At 44.7% G+C, this 20185-nt stretch overlaps 1 protein-coding gene across 1 annotated transcript; it reads right to left on the bottom strand.

Moving 5' to 3' along the window:
• Positions 1 to 829: 829 nt before the first annotated feature.
• Positions 830 to 18813, bottom strand: LOC310996398 (protein NLRC3-like; the record flags this gene model as incomplete). Its single annotated transcript, XM_083985773.1, is given in 12 exon segments — positions 830 to 1335; positions 1337 to 1677; positions 1830 to 1876; positions 12891 to 13064; positions 13156 to 13329; positions 13813 to 13853; positions 14194 to 14230; positions 14322 to 14495; positions 14609 to 16418; positions 18268 to 18481; positions 18642 to 18720; positions 18785 to 18813. Coding segments are annotated over 12 exon segments (3357 nt in total). The 3' UTR covers positions 830 to 1098.
• Positions 18814 to 20185: the final 1372 nt, after the last annotated feature.

The raw sequence follows: 20185 nt of genomic DNA, 5'->3' as shown, positions 1-20185 counted from the left end.
TTTTTATGTATTTATTATGATCTATGAGTTAGAAGCTCTTATTTTGAAAGGCCACACTAACGAGCCCCTGCAGACTTGGCGGGTTGACCCGTTTCTAGGCAACAGTCTGCTGTGGGAGTCTCGTGGTAGGTTGACTTGTACTGAGCTCCGTTAATCTAACTTTCTATTTGAGGGTTAAAGGTGACTTTATTGATCATACATGTGAAGATCTGCTCCAGACAACAACTGCTGATGTTCTGTGATGATGCTGAGTGAGATACATGACAAGTTCATTGATACGGAAAAGCTTTTCACTCACTTTGATAGCTTCATGTTAGCTTGTGGCTAATCCTAGCAGCGTGACTGTTGAACAGGCAGAGAGTGTTGTGAAGGTTATTCTGGGCTGTGGTTCTGCTGGCTCCACTGGTTTTTGGATATAGGCTCATGCTGAACATTGTATTGATAAACTCATCAGTCATTCTGTGCTGATTGGGATGTAGGGTTAGGTTACACAAGTGTCTAAAAACAAGCTACTTTTTAAATGTGATGAGTCTTATTTTAAGTATAATTAGATTTATTTTGACTAGAAATAAGACAAATATTCTTTGTAAGATTTTGAATTTTTGCAGTGTGGAGAAACACAGAGAACCAGCAGAGACACTGATAAGACATCGACGCCTATGGAGAGACATTTTAGTCAAAACTTGATGAATAAATAAAAAAATCCTTAAATGAATAAATTAAAATCTGACAGGAAATGAATCTCAAAATAAATCCAGTAATAAAATGTCGACATGTTCATGTTTGTTTATTAATTCATTTATTTACTGATTATTTTTTACATCATGTTTTTGTTTATTTCACATCAGATTGTTTACAGGACAGAGATGAACACAGTTTAATAATGAACTCAGCGTCATGGCAACAGAAAAATCATTGGGACCTGAAAAACAAGAAGAAGTTTACAAGAATCACTGAGAAGAGTTTAAAACATCAACTGGTTTAATCCATGAATGTGAAAACGTGAGTGAGAGACAGAGACAGAGACAGACATGTAGAGACTGAACTGTCTGTTCAACAGTGAGAAGGTTTCTGTGACAGGAGGAGACTCTGGTTCACTCAACACAGACTCAACCAGGAACCAGGACTGGACCTGAAGAATCTAAACCCAGGATAGAGAGGTTGAGTGAAGGTGGTGTTGAAGGTGTAGAGGTGGATCAGTGAGTCAGAGGAGACTCTGTAGAAGGACAGAGAGCCAGCAGGACAGTCCACATACACTGCTACTCTGTTAGAGACAGAGGAGGAGGAGGAGGAGGAGGAGGAGGAGGAGGAGGAGGAGGAGGAGGAGGAGGAGGTGATACGTGTCTCTGTTATTGTGCCTGACACTGTAACCATAAACATCAGAGCAGATCAGACTCCAGGACTGATCGTTCCCTCCAAACCAACAGTCTCCACTGTTTCCTTTCCTTCTGATTCCTCTGTAACTCACTGATATATAAACGTTTCCTCTCCACTCGACCTCCCAGTAGCAGCGACCAGTCAGACCAGTTGAACACAGCAGCTGAGGCAACAGGTCAAATCTGTCTGGATGATCAGGATATGACTGATCCTCCTTCACAAGTGTTGCCTTCCTGTTGTTGTCAGACAGTTTGATGTTTGTGTTCACTGTGTTTGTGTCGATTGTGAGTGGACAGGAATCTGATGGAGAGAACAAGACACAGCTGCAGTTATTGATCATGTGATCAGTTATTGACAGTTTGATGAAGACTCATGAGGTCAGTGATGTGACAGTGTGAAGATGGTTGAATGTGCTGCTTTGTTTCCATGAATCAAAGTCAAAACAGACTTACACTTCCTCAGACCTGGTGTCAACCATGGGACTCCAGCAGGCTCCACCCTGAAAGGAGGAGGGGGGTCAGAGCAGCACCTTCTCTGTCAGCATGTGTAGCTGGGTCAATCTTTACTTTGTTTTATTCATCTGATCATTCATTATAGTCATTATTTCTTTATTTTTATCATTCATTATGGTGAACATTCTCAAAACCTGCTCGATGCTAACACTATCTAAAACAAGTTAGAATTTCCTGCTTTGTTTTATATCACTTCTATTTCTAAGTTCCATCTTCACCTGTAGCAAGGGGGAGCGATATTGGGGTAACACACTAAGGGGGACGTGGGCGACGTCGGACCAAACTCCCGGCAAAACTCTGGCTGCTCTTGTTGTGGTAAGACGTGTTGTGAAGCTCTCACGTTGCTCTGTAAAATATGCACTTAAACTGTCATGTAATGCGGTTGAAACTGTGCGCTAAAGTAACGACAGCTTTTATTAATGTGTTGCCGTGTTTTTAATTGTGTTTTACGGTGAAAAAGCGGCTGTAGTTTGGGTTTAACGTGACGTCTGCCGTGTGTGTGTTTTGTGGCCTGTCGTAGGAGGCAGACTGTTTCTACCTGCAGCTGTGTGTTTCCTGACTCTGCCCCTGTGCTGCCTTTGCAGGTGCCTTTTGTCTGAAAAATGCTTTGAAATGTGATTTCTGAGATGTGTTTGTGGTAAATATATGAGAGTTGAGTCTGGTCAGAGCTGTAAAAACGTCACTAGAGCACACATTATTTCACTTTTTATTATTGTCCTTGTGTGGAGGAAAAGTATGGAATATTTTTAGTTGATAATTTCATGGTGATTTTTATTCTGTTTTTCTAATGATTATTATTTACAAGTGGGTTATAGACATATTAATTTCATGTGATTATTTTTGTTTCTATTCAGGAGAGTATCTTTTCTCTAAAATTATTATTACTATTTATTTATCCATTTATTTTTTATTGTGACATACAATACAGTAAAGAGCAGCAAAAGAGGAACAAACTGTGGCTGCTCTTGTTGTGGAGGCAGACTGTTTCTACCTGCAGCTGTGTGTTTCCTGACTCTGCCCCTGTGCTGCCTTTGCAGAATAAATGAACCAACTCAGATCCATGGTGTTGTCATCCTTCAGCCTATAAGCAACCATTTCACAACTGCTACACATGCACACATGGACATTACATGGCTCTCACACACACACTGTTTTATCACTGTGTTCACATGGAGGCTGGTATGTCTGGATGAACACTGAGCACAGAGAAGAAGGAGCTGGAGTCTTTATCTAGTGATGATACAGAGCAGGAGGAGACCAGGAGGAAACACTTCATCATGTCTTTTCTCCATGTGATGTCACTGCAGTGTGAGACACACACTTTCACTCTCTGACTCTCAAGCTGCACAAACACACGTCACAGCAAAGAAGATGAAGACACAACAGGTGGAGCTGACCAGCCCAGATATCCCACAATGCACCAGGAAAGAAGAAGAAAATGCTCTATTTCTTCACCCACGTTCAATTTGACTGTAGATGAACTGTCATTCAACTACTGTTCTACTCTCTGTGCTTTGCTAGGGATGTCATAATATCATGATATGACATTAGGCTGCCTTAATAACAAGACATGACATTTACTGCAGTATTGTAAACATGTCATGATATCAACATTTCAGGGTATTATAATAGCACAGGACAATAATTATTTCATTATCCACAAGTCAACAACAACAACATTTGGTCAAAAATAAAATACTGTAGTTTATCTGCCCCCCCCCCCCCCCTCACCAGCCTCTCTCCCCTTCTCCCCCCCTCACCTGCCTGTCTGCCCCCCCCCTCACCTGCCTGTCTGCCCCCCCCCCCTCACCTGTCTGCCCCCCCCCCCCCTCACCTGCCTGTCTGCCCCCCCCCTCACCCCCTCACCTCCTCCTTCTCCCTCTCTAACTTTAAACCTGCTTCTGTATCTGCCGTCACACAACGGTAGTTTTTTTTCATTAGTGTGAAAAGTTCAACGATGTCTGCGACATCTGCGTGTCAGTTTTAAGCTAATCTGAGTAGACTTCAGACTTTCAATTTCTTTATACTGATCTTCAACAATTCAAGTAATTTCAAACCATTTCATATTCTTCATATATTATTTAATCTCTTCAAGATTCCTTCAGCAGTTTCTTAACTTAATTCAGCATAGTTTCAACAATTTATTCAGCTCATTCAGCTTCCAGCTTTCAGCATTCACCCGTATTTCCTTCAGGAAATGCATTCTCTAAACATGTCATATAGAGACCTTTTGTCTCAGTCTCAGTTACGTCTGACCAGCTCTCAGTAGAAGCTGGTCGGTCCGTGTGTGTGTCTCAGGTGCGTTACGTCTGACCAGCTCTCAGTAGAAGCTGGTCGGTCCGTGTGTGTGTCTCAGGTGCGTTACGTCTGACCAGCTCTCAGTAGAAGCTGCAGCGACTGTTGTTGTTGCTGCAGGTAGCGCTACACATCAACAACAACAGCTGCTTGTTAGTCAGCAGTGACAACGCAGCCACACACGCACCAAACAGTCGCTGACACGGTGACACGGACGTTTGCAAGCGGCATCATTTATATCGTTAAATGTCGCGCGGTTCTGTCCTTTCACCCAAGCCTAAAGGTCTTTGCACACTGAGTCCGTTTTTTTCGCACACGTTTTTATTTTGTGTTCCAAATTTCGAGGAGGGAGACAAAAATCGTCAGGCAGTGATGCACTTTGTGGTTCTCTCACTTGTAGAGAAATGAAAGAGACAAAGTGTCAGTAGAGGAGCCAGTAGAGGATCTGCTGCTTGTTAATGAGCAGAGGAACTATCATCATCACTTCAACAGGTTATTATAGGATGTCAGTGGTCCAGTTGGATATATATTAATTATTAGGGCTGGGTATTGTGGCCAATTTCCTGAATCGATTCGATTTCGATTCCTAAGGTTCTAAATCAATTAATCACGATTCGATTCGATTCGATTTCATTAGAATCGATTCAATCTCCTCTTGAAAAATGAAAATGGCTCAACTCTGTGTTACAAAATACACTGTTCTTTATTTTTTTCTTTTCACCATAAACAACAGCTTTTAAGTGCAAACTTGTAAATGTGACAGTTTAAACTTGAACTGTAAATAAAACTGTTCCAATTCTCTAAAGGGCAATTTTGAAATTAGAAAGGAATTGCAAGTGAAAGTGAACTTGAACTGCAACATTCCATCACTGCAAATTGCATTATTTAATTAATTTATAATTAAGGCATTGTTTCTTTAAGTGTAAAAATAATATTAATGGTAAAAAAACAACAACCCTCAAACTGTCTCAAGTCAAGTCTGCAGCAGCTAAAGCTCCCTCCCTCTTGAGGGAGGAAATGTGTAGAAACGGAGCCCATGGTAAATAAAGTGACGGTGAATGTGTGGAGCGGTTCCTGTGACGAGTCCGGCCCGGTCACGTCGCCTCCCTCCGGAGTCCGGGCGTCATGTGTTATGATCCGACGGTCATAAAGTGGAAGAGAAAAGTCTCGAGCTGCTCGTGTCCTTTATTCTGCGGTAATAACATGTATCATACAGTATGTAGGCTCACCTACGGCGTGAGGAACATGCGGTTCCTGTAGATGTGTGTGTGTGTGTGTGTGTCAGCGCACCGCTGCCACACACACACACACACACACACACAGCGTCGGAGCGCTCAAGTGAAACAATAACCTGCAGATCACCTGTCCTGAGCTGATGTGAACTCTGCTCGTAGTTTGGTTTGGTTTTTATTCATATCAAACACAGCAACAGCTACATTGCACAGCTACAAAGAGGAAGAAAGAAACTCCGCTGGTAGTTACTGTGAGTCAGAGCATCATGACGTAACCGCGCCGCTGCTTCATCACGCACGAGACTACCGGGGGAAAAAATCGATCTCACGCGCTGTGAATCGATATTACAAAATTTAAATGAAATCGATCCAGAACCGATTCAATCGATTTTTTTACCCAGCCCTATTAATTATTAGCTCACACAGTAAACAGAAGACGGACAATTTCCATGATCCTGAACAGCGGCTGGCGCACGCACACACACAGACAGTGACAGACACAGACACTCAGCGGTGACCCCCCCCCCCCCCCCCCCCCCTCTCTCCCTCTCCAGCCTCGATACGCTGATGTGATTGGTCAAAAGACTTTTCACGGATGCGAAAAACGCATTAAATCAAAGTTAATGAGCAGAGTAAATCGAACCTGTTCCGAAAAGTTTAATGACAGACGAAAGTTTGGGACTCGGTGTGTAAACATGATTGACACAACATGAGGTCAAATTTATTTTTTGACGTGCGGCAATTTCGGACGAAAAACCGACTCAGTGTGCAAAGACCTTAACTGAGGCGCAAAGCCCGGAGGAGGGCGGGTGGTTGAGTGAAAATGAAGCGTTCTGATTGGCCGAAAGCACACCGCTTACGCACAGATCTGTGTGGCACCGGAGCATGATCTTCAGTGACAACAAGGCTGGTGACAACTTGATTGAAAACTGGCGAAATACGAGATCAAACAATATGCGTACTAGGAGGTCAAAATGCGTGACAAGTACGTACATGTTGGCCAGTCTCGCAGGCAGCAGCTTCTCCTGCTCTCTCTCTCCGCGCCGGTCAAACATCGACCCGTCTGGAGGCTGCTCGGTTTTCCACACACACAGGTCTGTCTCTACCGCTGTATGGATGTGTGTCTTGAGTGCAGACGCAACTGACAAATATTTAAAGATGGACAAGCAAACTTAATCATCATTTATTTTATTTTGAAAATTGACCGGATTCTCTCGCCTTTTCTGTGCCCGACTTCCTGTCTGGTACGATCTGGTTCTATCCAGCTTGACGGCGCTCGTATTTTTTTCATTCAGCGCACTCAGCTGTTGTTTCAAGCCGCTACTGTCACATGATCAGCGACTAGTCGACGTCCAGCTCAAAACGTCATTGTGGAGCAGTAAAGTCGACTAGTCGACTAGTCTGTGCAAACCCTAGTGTGAACACAACTTGTGTTTGTCTGAAGAAAACTCCACAGGAAGCTGAAGAATGAGGCTGTGAGCAGGTTTCCACAGGAGCCACAGCAGCAGTGAGTGGATGAAGGAGCTCTAATAGAAACCATCTGATCACAGTGACAGGACGGATCAGGATCTCATGATCAATGACTCTGTTCTTCTCTGCTCTTCACACAGATCAGCTGCAACACACTGACTCACTGTGATCAGTCACATCATGTGGAACAAAGCAGCCGTCCTCAGGACCAGTCCTGAGCTCCATCAAACCTGTCCACACATTTTGACTGGACTTGAAGTCAGAGTCCAGAGGAAGCAGAGAAACTGTAGAGCAGAGAGAAGCAGGCTCAGCTCAGAGCACATGGACTCAGACAGGAAGTGAAGCTCCAGCTGCTGGAGACTTTCATTAAGGAGCCACTTTGTGGCTTCATCTGATCTGGAGTCAGCACACACACAGTCTGAAAACAGCTGTTTGATCACACACACATTCAGCCACAAACACTGATTATTACACTGTTCACTACACTCACTTTCTTCTGATTGACAGCTCCAGGCCTCTGGACAGTGAGGACATCTGGATGTCACACTGTGATTTACTGTCTCCTCAACACAACAACACATCTCATCAGGACAAGACCAGGATCTCAGAGAGACTGAGCTGATTATTGATCATCAATATCTGACCAGACAGAGACCTGATGGTGCCGCCTGGTTTCTGTCTCTTATTTCCTCCTTGGTTGGAGACGCTGGGAGACGAATGTCTCTGAGCAGTGGACATGCTTTGATTCTTGTTGCTGTGTTGTTGTTAGTGTGTCCACACTCAACAGGTGTCTACAGTCTCTGGGACTGTTCAGGTCAAACACTCTGTTGGTTCAGGAGCAGTTCAACCAGCTGCAGCTGAAATGTTTCCTGATACACTCTGAAATAAAGTCTGATCCAAACATCTGGAGAGACTCAGAGCACAGCTGCCAACAGCTGCTTTCATCACTGACATCTCTTCTCCTGAATATGACACAGTGAGTCATGATGAGACACTGAAGTCATCATGAGGAGAAACTCCTGATCCCAGTAGTTCATCACTGTGACTGATGAAAGCTGCACAGCTCATGTTTGAAACACTCTGAGATTTTGTCTTCAGTATAAACTGTGTTGGGACGAGTCAGACTGAGACAGAGGACGTCAGTGGCAGGGGTGGAAAGTAACGAGTTACATTTACTCTCGTTACTGTAATTAAGTAGCTTTTTTGTGTACTTGTACTTTTTTGAGTAATTTTTTAAATCAGTACTTTTACTTTTACTTGAGTACATATTTTTTGAAGAAATTTACTTAGTTACTAACTAACTTACTAAGTTACATTTTAAATAGCTTCTGTTACAAAGTAAAAAATATATGAACTTGCGCTGTGTCTGTGTGGGTCAAAAGTAGCTACGCCGCTGCCGCCTTTCTCTCTCTCTCTCCCTTTAGACGCACACAGCAGCAGCAGCAGGTAGCTAGGCACACGTACCTCTCCCCCCTCACCGCTACGTGAGTTAGTGCATAACAGGGCTCGTCGCTATGTTGTCGTCTTAATATTAGCCATTAGCCGCAGCTAGCGGTTAAAAGCTGACCTTAAAGCCTTTGGAAACCTGACTATATATAGTAAAAATGCTTATATTATATCAAAGTCAAGTGCCTCATTAAGCATCCACAAAAGTCTGAGTGACAATAACTATTCATAACTATTAGAAAACCTTGTTTAAAAACAGCTCATTTTGCTATTGAGGCACTATTGAGGCCACTGGTCAGGACAGTGTGGGCGTGGCAGATAACGCTATGATTGACAGCTCCATTGTCATAGCAACACGTCAATGGCGACCGTTAAAAAAAAAAAAGTCCTCACCGGAGGACGTGCATCGATTGATTGATGCTATTTAGCAGCTAACTAGTCTACCAGCTTCGTTTTGGAGCATCATAACCGACTTTGGTCGTAGTCTCACAGAAAAAAAAGAAGCTTTTAACCGTCACTCATGTCTGTGTGAGCGCCGCCAGGAGGGGCTGACTGACACACACACACACACACACACAGAGACAAGGCAGGTCGCACTGGAAAGCTAATAAATGCTAAAAGCTAATCGCCAATTTACACACACCCTCCCTCCCTCCCCTCACCCCCCCCCAAAAACCGGCTGTATCGGCTGCATGTAGAGAGGAGTTGTGGGCACACAGAGACAGACAGACAGACTGAAACACAGACAAGGTAGGTCGCGCTGGAAAGCTAATAAATGCTAAATGCTGATCGCGGATTTAAACCGCCCGCCCCCCCCCTCCTCCCCCCCACAAAAGAAACGGCTGTATCGGCTGCATGTAGAGAGGAGTTGTGAGGAGTTGTGGGCACTGACAGACAGGGCAGGTCGCGCTGGAAAGCTAATGAATGCTAAAAGCTAATCGCCACACACACACATCCCCGGTTGTCATGGCTCTGGTTGTGAGGACTAGAGAGGAGTGGTGGAGCGACCGTTAGCAGAACGGTTTTGTTCGCCGCCACTGGGGGGCTGGGTGAGGGAACTGACGTGGCGATTTATGAGTGGTAGGATTTATTGCGTGATAAATCCCAGAGATAACTCCGCCCAATTCAAACCTACTGTACAAAACCTTAAAAGACAAATATTTTCAATTTGGATGGAAATTTTTTTCTAATTATTTTTACATGTTTAATAATATGTACATAAGACCCTAAAATACATGGTTAGGAGGCTTTGGTGGATTTGGGTTTCCAGAGGCTTTAATGATTAAAGACAACGTTATCAGGCATGTCCATCTATTCGGCTACGTTTACAGTGACCAAACGTCCTCTTTTGACCAGACATGTCCACTTCTCACGTCCTGTCCGTGGCGTCCGTTCTTTTTTTAATGAACTCATAAACATGTCCGGCTGTGTTCGGTAACGGGACCGCTGACCCTGCCAGATTAAATGACTAGACAGTAGACACACCGGGGCTGAAGGCCGGACCGGTCCTACTCCTACCGGCCCGTTGAGTTAAATGTAGGAGCCCAGTCAGATCCATGGCCATGCTCAGAGGAACAGACAATGTGTGTGTGTGTGTGTGTGTGTGTGTGTGTGTGTGTGTGTGTGTGTGTGTGTGTGTGTGTGTGTGTGTGTGTGTGTGTGTGTGAAAGAGGGAGAGAGAGAGAGAGATTTTTCTTTTCTTTTTTTTATCCCTGTGGTATTGAAAATGGTATTGCTTGTCTGGAGTGCACGGACTGGGATGTAGTCACTGACGGAACTGATAACATCGATGACGCAGCGTTTGCCATCTCGGGATACATCCAATTCTGCGAGGACATGATTATCCCCAAAAAGACAATTAAAAAATTTTCGAATAATAAGCCATGGGTGTCTCCAGAGCTAAAACAACTTCTTAATCAGAAAAAATGCCTGTTTAAGTCAGGGGGAAGCAAGGAAAAGAAGAAGGAGGTACAGAGGCAGATTAAAGCCATGATCAGACAGTGTAAAGCAGCATACAAAGACAGAGTGGAGAGTTTTTTTTTTAAATCTGATAGCAGAAGAGCATGGATGGGCTTACAAACAATCACAGGGTACAAACCTAAGAAGCAGGTTCTGCAGAGGGGTTGAGGATTGAGCACTACTGACTCTGGTGAATAACATCTATGAGCACCTTGAAGGTGCATGTCTGGTGCATGTAGATTTTAGTAGTGCTTTCAATACAATTCAATCGCATTTGTTAGTGAACAAATTAATGGATCTCAGTGTAAACTCTAAAATTATTTTGTGGATATATGATTTTCTGACCAATCGTAGTCAGCGAGTGAGGTTTAATTCAGCTCTCTCATCACCAAAGATCATCAACACCGGTGCTCCTCAAGGGTGTGTTTTGTCCCCTGTGTTATTTGTTTTATACACAAATAATTGTCAAGCAGCCTCTTCTGAGCATAAGTTTTTTAAATATGCAGACGACACAGCCTTAGTCGGATTTTTAAAATCTGGAAGAGCATCTGTGGAGGGTTTTGATAGGGAGATAGAGGGTTTTATGCAGTGGTGCTCAGACCACTTCTTGGAGGTCAATGCCAAAAAAACTAAAGAGATGGTAATTGACTTAAGTAAAAGAAAGATAAGTGTCCCCCCTTCTAACATAGATGGTGAGCAAATCCAGAGGGTCTCTACCTATAAATATCTAGGAGTTGAAAAAGATGACCAACTTAAATTCAGCGATCTAGCAACAAGTAAGTCCAGGAAGCTACAGCAGAGGCTGTTCTTCCTTAGAAGGTTGAACTATTTCAGGATAGACCGACGTATCCTCCAAATGTTCTATAAAACTGTCCTGCAGAGCGTTCTTACCTTTGGCCTCCTCTGTACTTTTGGTAATATGCGTGTTCGGGATCAAGCTAAATTGCAGCGTATGATCAAGACAGCCAGTAGGATCATTGGGATCGATCAGGCATCGGCAACCCAACTGTACAGGGAGCTGATCTTAAAAAAGGCTGAACAGATCATGAATGATCACACGCACCCTCTCCATCTAAGGTTTCGAAGGAGTGGTAGGCCAGGGGGCAGAATCCTCCAGCAAAAAATTAGGACTGTGAGATACAGCAATTCCTTCATGCCAACAGCAATTAGAATGCTCAATAGCAGATAATGTGAACTGACCTGTATGCCTGTATGCACCTCTGTTGTTTTTCTGTCTTTGTTTTTTTTTAAATGTTTGTATGTTTGTATTTATTTTAACTACTTCTTTTTATCTATCTGACATTGGCCGTGCAATGACCATATGAATTTCCTCCTTGAGGATAATAAAGTTAAATTTGAACTTGAACTTGAACTTGGTATTGAGTATCGAATATTTTTCTCAATAACGATATTGAGTTGAAAGTTTTAGTATCATGATCGTGACAACCTTGGGCCAGTAGTGGCTCTGGACAACTGCAGTGAAAAAAAAGGAACTAAGTAACTTTTACTCTGAGTAAATTTTAAATGAGCTACTTTTTACTTTTACTTGAGTAAATTTTGACACCAGTACTTTTACTTTTACTTGAGTAAAATTTCATCAAGGTAAAAGTACTTTTACTAGTAGATTTATTTGGTACTCTTTCCACCCCTGGTCAGTGGAGTGGGCGGAGCTTCACTGTGGCCTACACCACCTCTGGATATGGTCTGAGTGATGGGATCTGATGTCATCAATGCATGGATAGGGATGGGAATTAATAAGATTTTTACGATTCCAATTCCATTTTCGATTCTGCTTAACGATTCGATTCTTTATCAATTCTCATTTGGAAAAAAAGGACAACAAACTTTGTTCACGTTTGTACTAGGGCTGCCCCCAAATAGTCGACCAAGCATTATCGACCAAAAAGTCATTTGTCGACCTAAATTTCAACATTTGGAAGCATGGCTTGTCAAAATTAAGTCAAAATCAATATGACTGAACCATTTTTTTCTCTACACGGCAGGTCCCTGCAGCTGCGATATCGCTGTTTTGAGCAACTTGCCAACTTTTCAGATGTTGTTACAGACGTGTCTGGTTTGGAGACTCAGACGTGAAAGCATGAGGCGATCACTGCTGTTTTCAACGAGCAGCGGGTGTTACCGTGAGCCCCATCCCAAAGCACTCACTGGCAGTCAGGCGGAGCTGCAGTCAGAGACCCGCACCGCTCCACGCCGCTGACCACCCACCACCAGCCTCAGCTCAGTCACTCACCTCATCTACCGTGTTTATAGTGATAAACAGGCACACTGCTTGTAATTAAACCCGACCGCCGTGTTGGACTCACCAGCATTAATTCACAGAGCGACCGCGGCAAGAAAAAAAAAAGGACTGGAATTGATAAGGGAACCGTTTGCAAAATTGGCAAACGATTCCAAGGAATTGAAACACTGGGAACCGATTCTCAACAAGAACCGGTTTTCGATTCCCATCCCTATGCATGGATCACCTGAGACAGATGTTAATACCAGGTGTGACCAGGTGTGAACGGGGCCATAGAAAATGTTCCAGCTCGTCCTCCTCTATCAGACAGTGTGTGTGGCTGCAGCAGCCTCTCCATACCTGAGAGTCTCCAGTCTCCAGCCTGGATCCTCCCGTCCAGCAGACAGCAGCTTCACTCCTGAGGCTCCTGGATGGTTGTAGCTCAGGTCCAGCTCTCTCAGATGGGAGGGGTTGGAGCTCAGAGCTGAGGCCAGAGAAGCACAGCCTTCCTCTGTGACCAGACATCCTGACAGACTGAACACACACAACAACACACAGGAACCCTCTGTCAACACCTGCTGCTGTGTTCAAGTGGCATCAGATAAACAGCTGGATGGATCCTCACCTGAGAGTCTCCAGTCTACAGTGTGGACTCCCCAGTCCACCAGACAGCAGCTTCACTCCTGAGTCCTGCAGGTTGTTGTTACTCAGGTCCAGTTGTCTCAGACTAGAGGACTGGGAGCTGAGGACTGAGGACAGAGCTTCACAGCTTCTCTCTGAGAGGTTACAACCGCTCAATCTGAAGAGGATTTCAAGGAAAAACACTCACATACTCAATATTTGGGAAATAACAGGTTAGAATCATAAATACACAACATTTCAACACAAACCTGCGAGTTTACAGTGTTTCTTACTCAACATGTTCTAGTTTGTATAAATAGATTCATAGATAGATTTGATTACAAACTGTGACTGTGATGGTACCATTCCAATATTCTCCGGTCCGTCCGCGATTTCATTTGTAATGACGGACGGCTGTTTTATCAGTCAATGATTCAAAATGATCATCTGGCGACCGCGGTACTGACCGCTCCTCCCGCACCGCTTTATGTGAAATGATGGACAGGATAAGGAAGAGGATAAGGAAGTACCGGGACGTGGAATCACGTGAGTTCGGTGCTTTGTGACGTCAAGCTGCACAGCACTTCCAATTCCCCCGTTTGGAGACACTATCTCAAAAAAGTGTAGAAATCAATTTAGGGAGTGAACAGTCTTTTTTCACCTCCAGGCGTCATAGAAAGGCCACGGGAACACATAGAACCACTACAAAACCAGTAGAAAGTGGATTTTGCATAATATGGGCCCTTTAAATAAATAATCAGCTGTTGTTTTTAAGTAGAACATCCTTCTACCTCCATCACCAGGCTCTAATCACTGCCACTAACAAAATATATGAATTAATGAACTAAAAATGTTGAGACTGAGAAAATATTTTACCACTTAAACAATGAGTCATATTCTGCTGAAAGTGAAGAACCAGGTAAAACTGTCATAAAACCTGAGCAGTGTTCACTCTGGTGACAGTGAACGCTGCTCAGGTTCATCATTTATAAACTGATTCATTCAGTTCAACGTTCACTAAAAACATGAACATGTCCAATGAAGCACAGCCTTCCTCTGTGACCAGACATCCTGACAGACTGAACACACACAACAACACACAGGAACCCTCTGTCAACACCTGCTGCTGTGTTCAAGTGGCATCAGATAAACAGCTGGATGGATCCTCACCTGAGAGTCTCCAGTCTACAGTGTGGACTCTTCAGTCCACCAGACAGCAGCTTCACTCCTGAGTCCTGCAGGTTGTTGCTACTCAGGTCCAGGTGTCTCAGACTAGAGGACTGGGAGCTGAGGACTGAGGACAGAGCTTCACAGCTTCTCTCTGAGAGGTTACAGCCGCTCAGTCTGAAGAGATGATCATGAGGAATTAAAGAAGAAAGGAATTTATTATCTGTCCTGTTGAAAGACAGAAGGGTTTTTATATAATGATGAATAAATCCAACTATCTCTACACTTACAGAGCTTTGTTGGAGGCTTTGCCTTTGACCACTGGCAGCAGCCTCAGAAGAGCCTCCTCTGAAGCAGAGTATTTCTTCAGGTCAAACTCGTCCAGATCTTCTTCTGATGACAGTAAGATGAAGACCAGAGCCGACCATTGAGCAGGAGACAGATAATCTGTGGAGAGACGTCCTGATCTCAGGGACTGTTGGATCTGCTCCACTAGAGAACGATCATTCAGTTCATTCAGACAGTGGAACAGGTTGATGCTTTTCTCTGCAGAGGGAGTCTCTTCAATCTTCTTCTTGATGTACTGGACTGTTTCCTGATTGGACCGTGAGTCACTTCCTGTCTGTGTCATCAGACCTCGTAGGAGATTCTGATTGGTCTCCAGTGAAAGACCCAGGAGGAAGCGGAGGAACAAGTCCAGGTGTCCATTTGGACTCTGTAAGGCCTCGTCCACAGCACTCTGGTAGAAGTTTGTCTCTGCAGATTTGACTCCTGTTGTTTCAGTCTTCTTGGAGGTTGTTTGTTGTTGTAACATCAGGTTGAGTCCAGAGTTGATGAAGGTCAGATGGACATGAAGAGCAGCCAGAAACTCCTGAACACTCAGATGGACGAAGCAGAACACCTTGTCCTGGTACAGGCCTCTCTCCTCTTTAAAGATCTGTGTGAACACTCCTGAGTACACTGAGGCTGCTCTGATATCGATGCCACACTCTGTCAGGTCTGATTTATAGAAGATCAGGTTTCCTTTCTGCAGCTGCTCAAAAGCCAGTTTTCCCAGAGACTCAATCATCTTCCTGCTCTCTGGACTCCAGTGTGGATCTGTCTCAGCTCCTCCATCATACTTGACCTTCTTCAGTTTTAGATAAACCACCAGGAAGTGGATGTACATCTCAGTCAGGGTCTTGGGCAGCTCTCCTCCCTCTCTGGTCTTCAACAGCTTCTCCAGAACTGTAGCAGTGATCCAGCAGAAGACTGGGATGTGGCACATGATGTGGAGGCTTCGTGATGTCTTGATGTGGGAGATGATCTCTCTGGCCTGCTGCTCATCTGTGAACCTCTTCCTGAAGTACTCCTCCTTCTGTGGGTCAGTGAACCCTCTGACCTCTGTCACCATGTCAACACAGTAAGGAGGGATCTGATTGGCTGCTGCAGGTCGTGTGGTTATCCAGAGGCGAGCAGAGGGAAGCAGGTTCCCCCTGATGAGGTTGGTCAGCAGCACGTTGACTGAGGTGGACTCTGTCACATCAGTCAGGATCTCAGTGTTGTGGAAGTCCAGAGGAAGTCGACACTCGTCCAGACCGTCAAAGATGAAGACGACCTGGAACTGATCAAACCTGCAGATTCCTGCTTCTTTGGTTTCAGAGAAGAAGTGATGAACAAGTTCCACCAAGCTGAACTTTTTCTCTTTCAGCACATTCAGCTCTCTGAAGGTGAAGGGAAATGTGAAGTGTATGTCCTGGTTGTCTTCGTCTTCAGCCCAGTCCAGAGTGAACTTCTGTGTTAAGACTGTTTTCCCAATGCCAGCCACTCCCTTTGTCATCACTGTTCTGATTGGTCGGTCTCTTCCAGGTGAGGTTTTAAAGATGTCTTCTTGTCTGATGGTTGTTTCTGGTCTGTGTGTTTTCCTGGACGCTGTTTCAATCTGTCTGACCTCATGTTCATCATTGACCCCTCCAGCCCCTCCCTCTGTGATGTAGAGCTCTGTGTAGATCTGCTTCAGAAGGGTTGGGTTTCCTGCTTTAGCGATGCCCTCAAACACACACTGGAACTTCTCCTTCAGGACAGATTTGAGTTGACGTCCACAAACTGCACGAGGAGTTCCTGAATAAACAAAAACATAGTAAAATTCATAAAGAAAACATTTTAACATTTTAATTCCTCTGAATAACGACTATATGAACATGTTTCCCTCCATGTGTTGATGTCAGTGAACATCTCATTTGTCCATCATGTTGAATCTTTAAGGCCCCCACACACCGCCCCGACGCGCCCCGACGCCGACGGCCTCTTGTTCGACGAGTCTGTCGCCTCTCGTCGGCCACAGTCGGGAGAAAGGAAACAGTGAAACACACCGGACTTTATATGCTTAGTTGTGACACTAGCTGTGTGTGTTTTGAACGTTGTTTCAAGCTATGTGGGTTTGATTGAACATCTTTGATGCTTAAATATATATTGCCGCTTAATATATTGCTTTACTTCTCTTTTTATTTGATGTGCCATTTTTACTGTAGGACAGGCTAGGACACCGTTTGTTTACTGTGGTCACTTCCGTCCCTCCCACACACCGCGCTGATTCGCTTAGGGCACCGCCAATCAGAATCGCCATAGCTAGCACACAGCCAATCAGAGTCCCCAAAGAGTCTACAACCCCAACGCCCGACAAACCCCGACTGAGCATGTTGAATCGGCCCTGACGAGACCCGATGAACCCCGACAGCTTCCAACGCAGATGGACACACCAAACAGACACAGACCCGGCGCCTTCCGACTCTCCCTGACAAGACCTGACGCCCGACTGTCGGGCCGGGGTGACCGATGTTTGGTTCGGACTTTCCCTAGGTGAGGATCGAACCAGTGGCCTCCCGCACCGCAGGTGAGGGTGCTAACCGTTTCGCCAAGAGGTTGACAACCGCTTGGCAAATTGGTTAGCACGTGTTTTATGGGTGAGTGAGTTTACTTCAAGGGGGGAGTTGTGGGTTTTGCAAGTGAAGACCACTTCCACGTTAAAAAAACTGTAGTACCCCCGGCGGCCTCTGGGGGCTGGGACCAGAAGGGAGCAACTCTCCAATTGAGCCCCATGTTAAAATAGCTGACTTTACAGCTTAAAAAATATATTTACAGCTTGGTACATTTTATTTTTTTGGTCTCTACCGATAGTTTCCACCTCCGTGAACACTGTGGGGGGGGGGGGGGGTGAATTTTTTTGTACCACAACCGATTTAGGATTGTTTACGCTACAAATTTGTGCATAAATTACGTTGAGTGACAGGTTCACAGAGAGTTTACCGGCCGTTAATTGGTTGCTCCGAGTTCAGTGGGCGGGTTCTCAGCCGGCTTACCACCGCACCTCTCCAAATATGGCAAGTAGACTCCACCTAAAATCCAAGATGGCGCAGTTCAAATACCCGTAGTAGCGGCACAAAACAGACTCACCCAAACCAATGAGTAATGTCACGGTGCTACGTCCATTCTTTTTACAGTCTATGGTTTACTTCCAGTACCGCTAACCGCTACAACCTGTCACTTCTCCTTACTGGTACCTTGTGACTGTGGCACACCTGCGGACCTCCGTTACAGTGTCTTCCACCAAATGTGATGAACGTGATGTAATCGCGCGTCAAATGAAATCGCGTTGCGCTACACGCTCCAGTTTTTTGACGCTTGTCCAATATGCAAAAAAAACGCGGCATCGCGTCGCGTGACAAGCCCGCCCAAACAGCAACATTTCTCCCACCATTTCATTCTCTCGTCGACCATGGCCGAGATAACCACCGTTGCGGGACAGGGACAAGAACAGCGGTGTGGGTCTCTGGCCGCAGCGGAGACAGCTCCGTACTACTGTGTGACTACAGTTTTGCATTGACTTAACATGTAATCTCGACGCGTAACAACGCATCATTGCGTTTGGTGGGAACACGCCATTACACTGGCTTTAGAGAAATCCTCTTACTGCTCTGCAGACGCTCAGCCAGCTCCTCCTGCTTCATCCTCCTCAGGAAGTTCACTGTGATCTTCACTAATGCCTCTCTGATGCTCCTCCTCTGCTCTTCATCCTCCTCATCCTCCCTCTGACTCCATGAGCATTCTGGGTAATCTGGACTCAGAGCCTTGTGGATCTTCTTCAGCTCGTTCTTGACAAAAGTGACCATGTTCTCCTCCAGCAGCTGGAACAGAAACTCTATGAGTGACAGCATCAAACTAAAACCATGGAGCCAAACATCAGATCCATGTTGGACAGACTGACAATCCACTGGTGTCAAAGTGCAGCATGGAGATGATGGTGAACACAACAGATGTAACAGCAGCTGTTGGACATGTCCTCACCATAAATATGGAGTCCAGCTGTGTTTGATGCTGCTGGGCAGACTGACCACTGGGAACCTCTGAGCTCTCCTGGTCCACTCTGTGGAGGAATCAGTGTCAAGTAGGGGTGTAACGATACACAAAAATCACGGTTTGGTTCGTACCTCGGTTTTGAGGTCTCGGTTCGGTTCATTTTCGGTACAGTAAGAGAACCAAATGCATGTTTTGCATTTGGTTCTCTTACTGCTCTTATTTGCTTGTTGTTTATTAGGAATTTTTCTAAACCAAATTTACATGTTTTAGTCAAATGTAATTATTTTACTCACCTACTAATGTTATGTTATAGGTCTGTCCCTGATACAAATAAACTTATTAAGCTAAACTAAACCATTATACAAAATATGAAAAAAATATATAATACTGTTGTAAAGTGCTTACTAATAAGTTCAACAAAATATTCTCAAATTAACAAAACATATAAAATAAGCCTTACAATGAATAAAATATTCACAAATAAACAAAATATGATTAAAAAAAAAACTTTTTTTTTTTTACATGCAAGTGACGGACTGATCATAGGGCAATGTGGGTAAATGCCACAACGGCTGCCAGACGACGCAACCGTTCGGCCGCAAATAAATAAATGAATGAATAACGCGGATCATCACGACGGCACAGTGCTGTCAACACAGCAGCGACGTGCGCCTGCTATTGGCGCATCTGCAGCAGATCCACAGTTGCTGGAGCTCGTGCGCAACACAGACACAGAGAGAGAAGAGAGAGCGAGACGGACGGACAGAGGGACAGGCAGACAGACAGAGAGGAGATAGGAGCCACAGCCCCCACCTCTACCTCCACTCCTACAAGCAGGAGGGTCTTCAAGCCTCTGTTTTCTCGCTAGCGGTAGCATTAGCCACGACGTAAACGGGCTGCACGTGTAGCGGACTGTAAACACACACAACTTCTGTACAGAAACGCATTCGTTCTCAGCGCTGTACTGAACCGAACGCCCCGTACCGAATCGGTTCAATACAAATACATGTACCGTTACACCCCTAGTGTCAAGTCAACATCAGGACAGAGAGATAATACAAGATGGACTTTATATGTCCCCTGAGGACGTTCACAACAGACAGAGACACTTTGCTTTCAGACCTGGTCCAACAACACGTCGTACAAACTGGTTCTTTTCTACAATAACCTGAGTCTGACTGTCAGTTACAGCTTACATCTGATCAGCTGATCCACATCCTCCTTTAAAGGTAATGATCACTTCCTTTGAGTCGTTGCTCTTTAAAGACAGACAGCTGGGTTCAGGAGAGTCTGGTCTCTGCTGCTGGATCCTGAAACAACAACACATAGATTCATCCACATTAACGTGAGACTTTCTTAAAACCAAATAGAAACTCCTGGTTGTCCCTTTAATAAACACAACAACTGACTTTTAGAGAGAAAAGTCTTTCTGACTGTTTTAAACTCTGACCTTTCAAATAAAGCTCGCCTCTTGTTAAACTGACGACGACCAATGGTCTCATCACTGGATCCAGGTCCAGGTCTAGGTCCAG

Source organism: Trachurus trachurus (assembly GCF_905171665.1).
Source record: "Trachurus trachurus genome assembly, chromosome: 13".
Classification (NCBI taxonomy): domain Eukaryota; kingdom Metazoa; phylum Chordata; class Actinopteri; order Carangiformes; family Carangidae; genus Trachurus; species Trachurus trachurus.
This window is presented reverse-complemented; position numbering and strand designations above follow the sequence as displayed.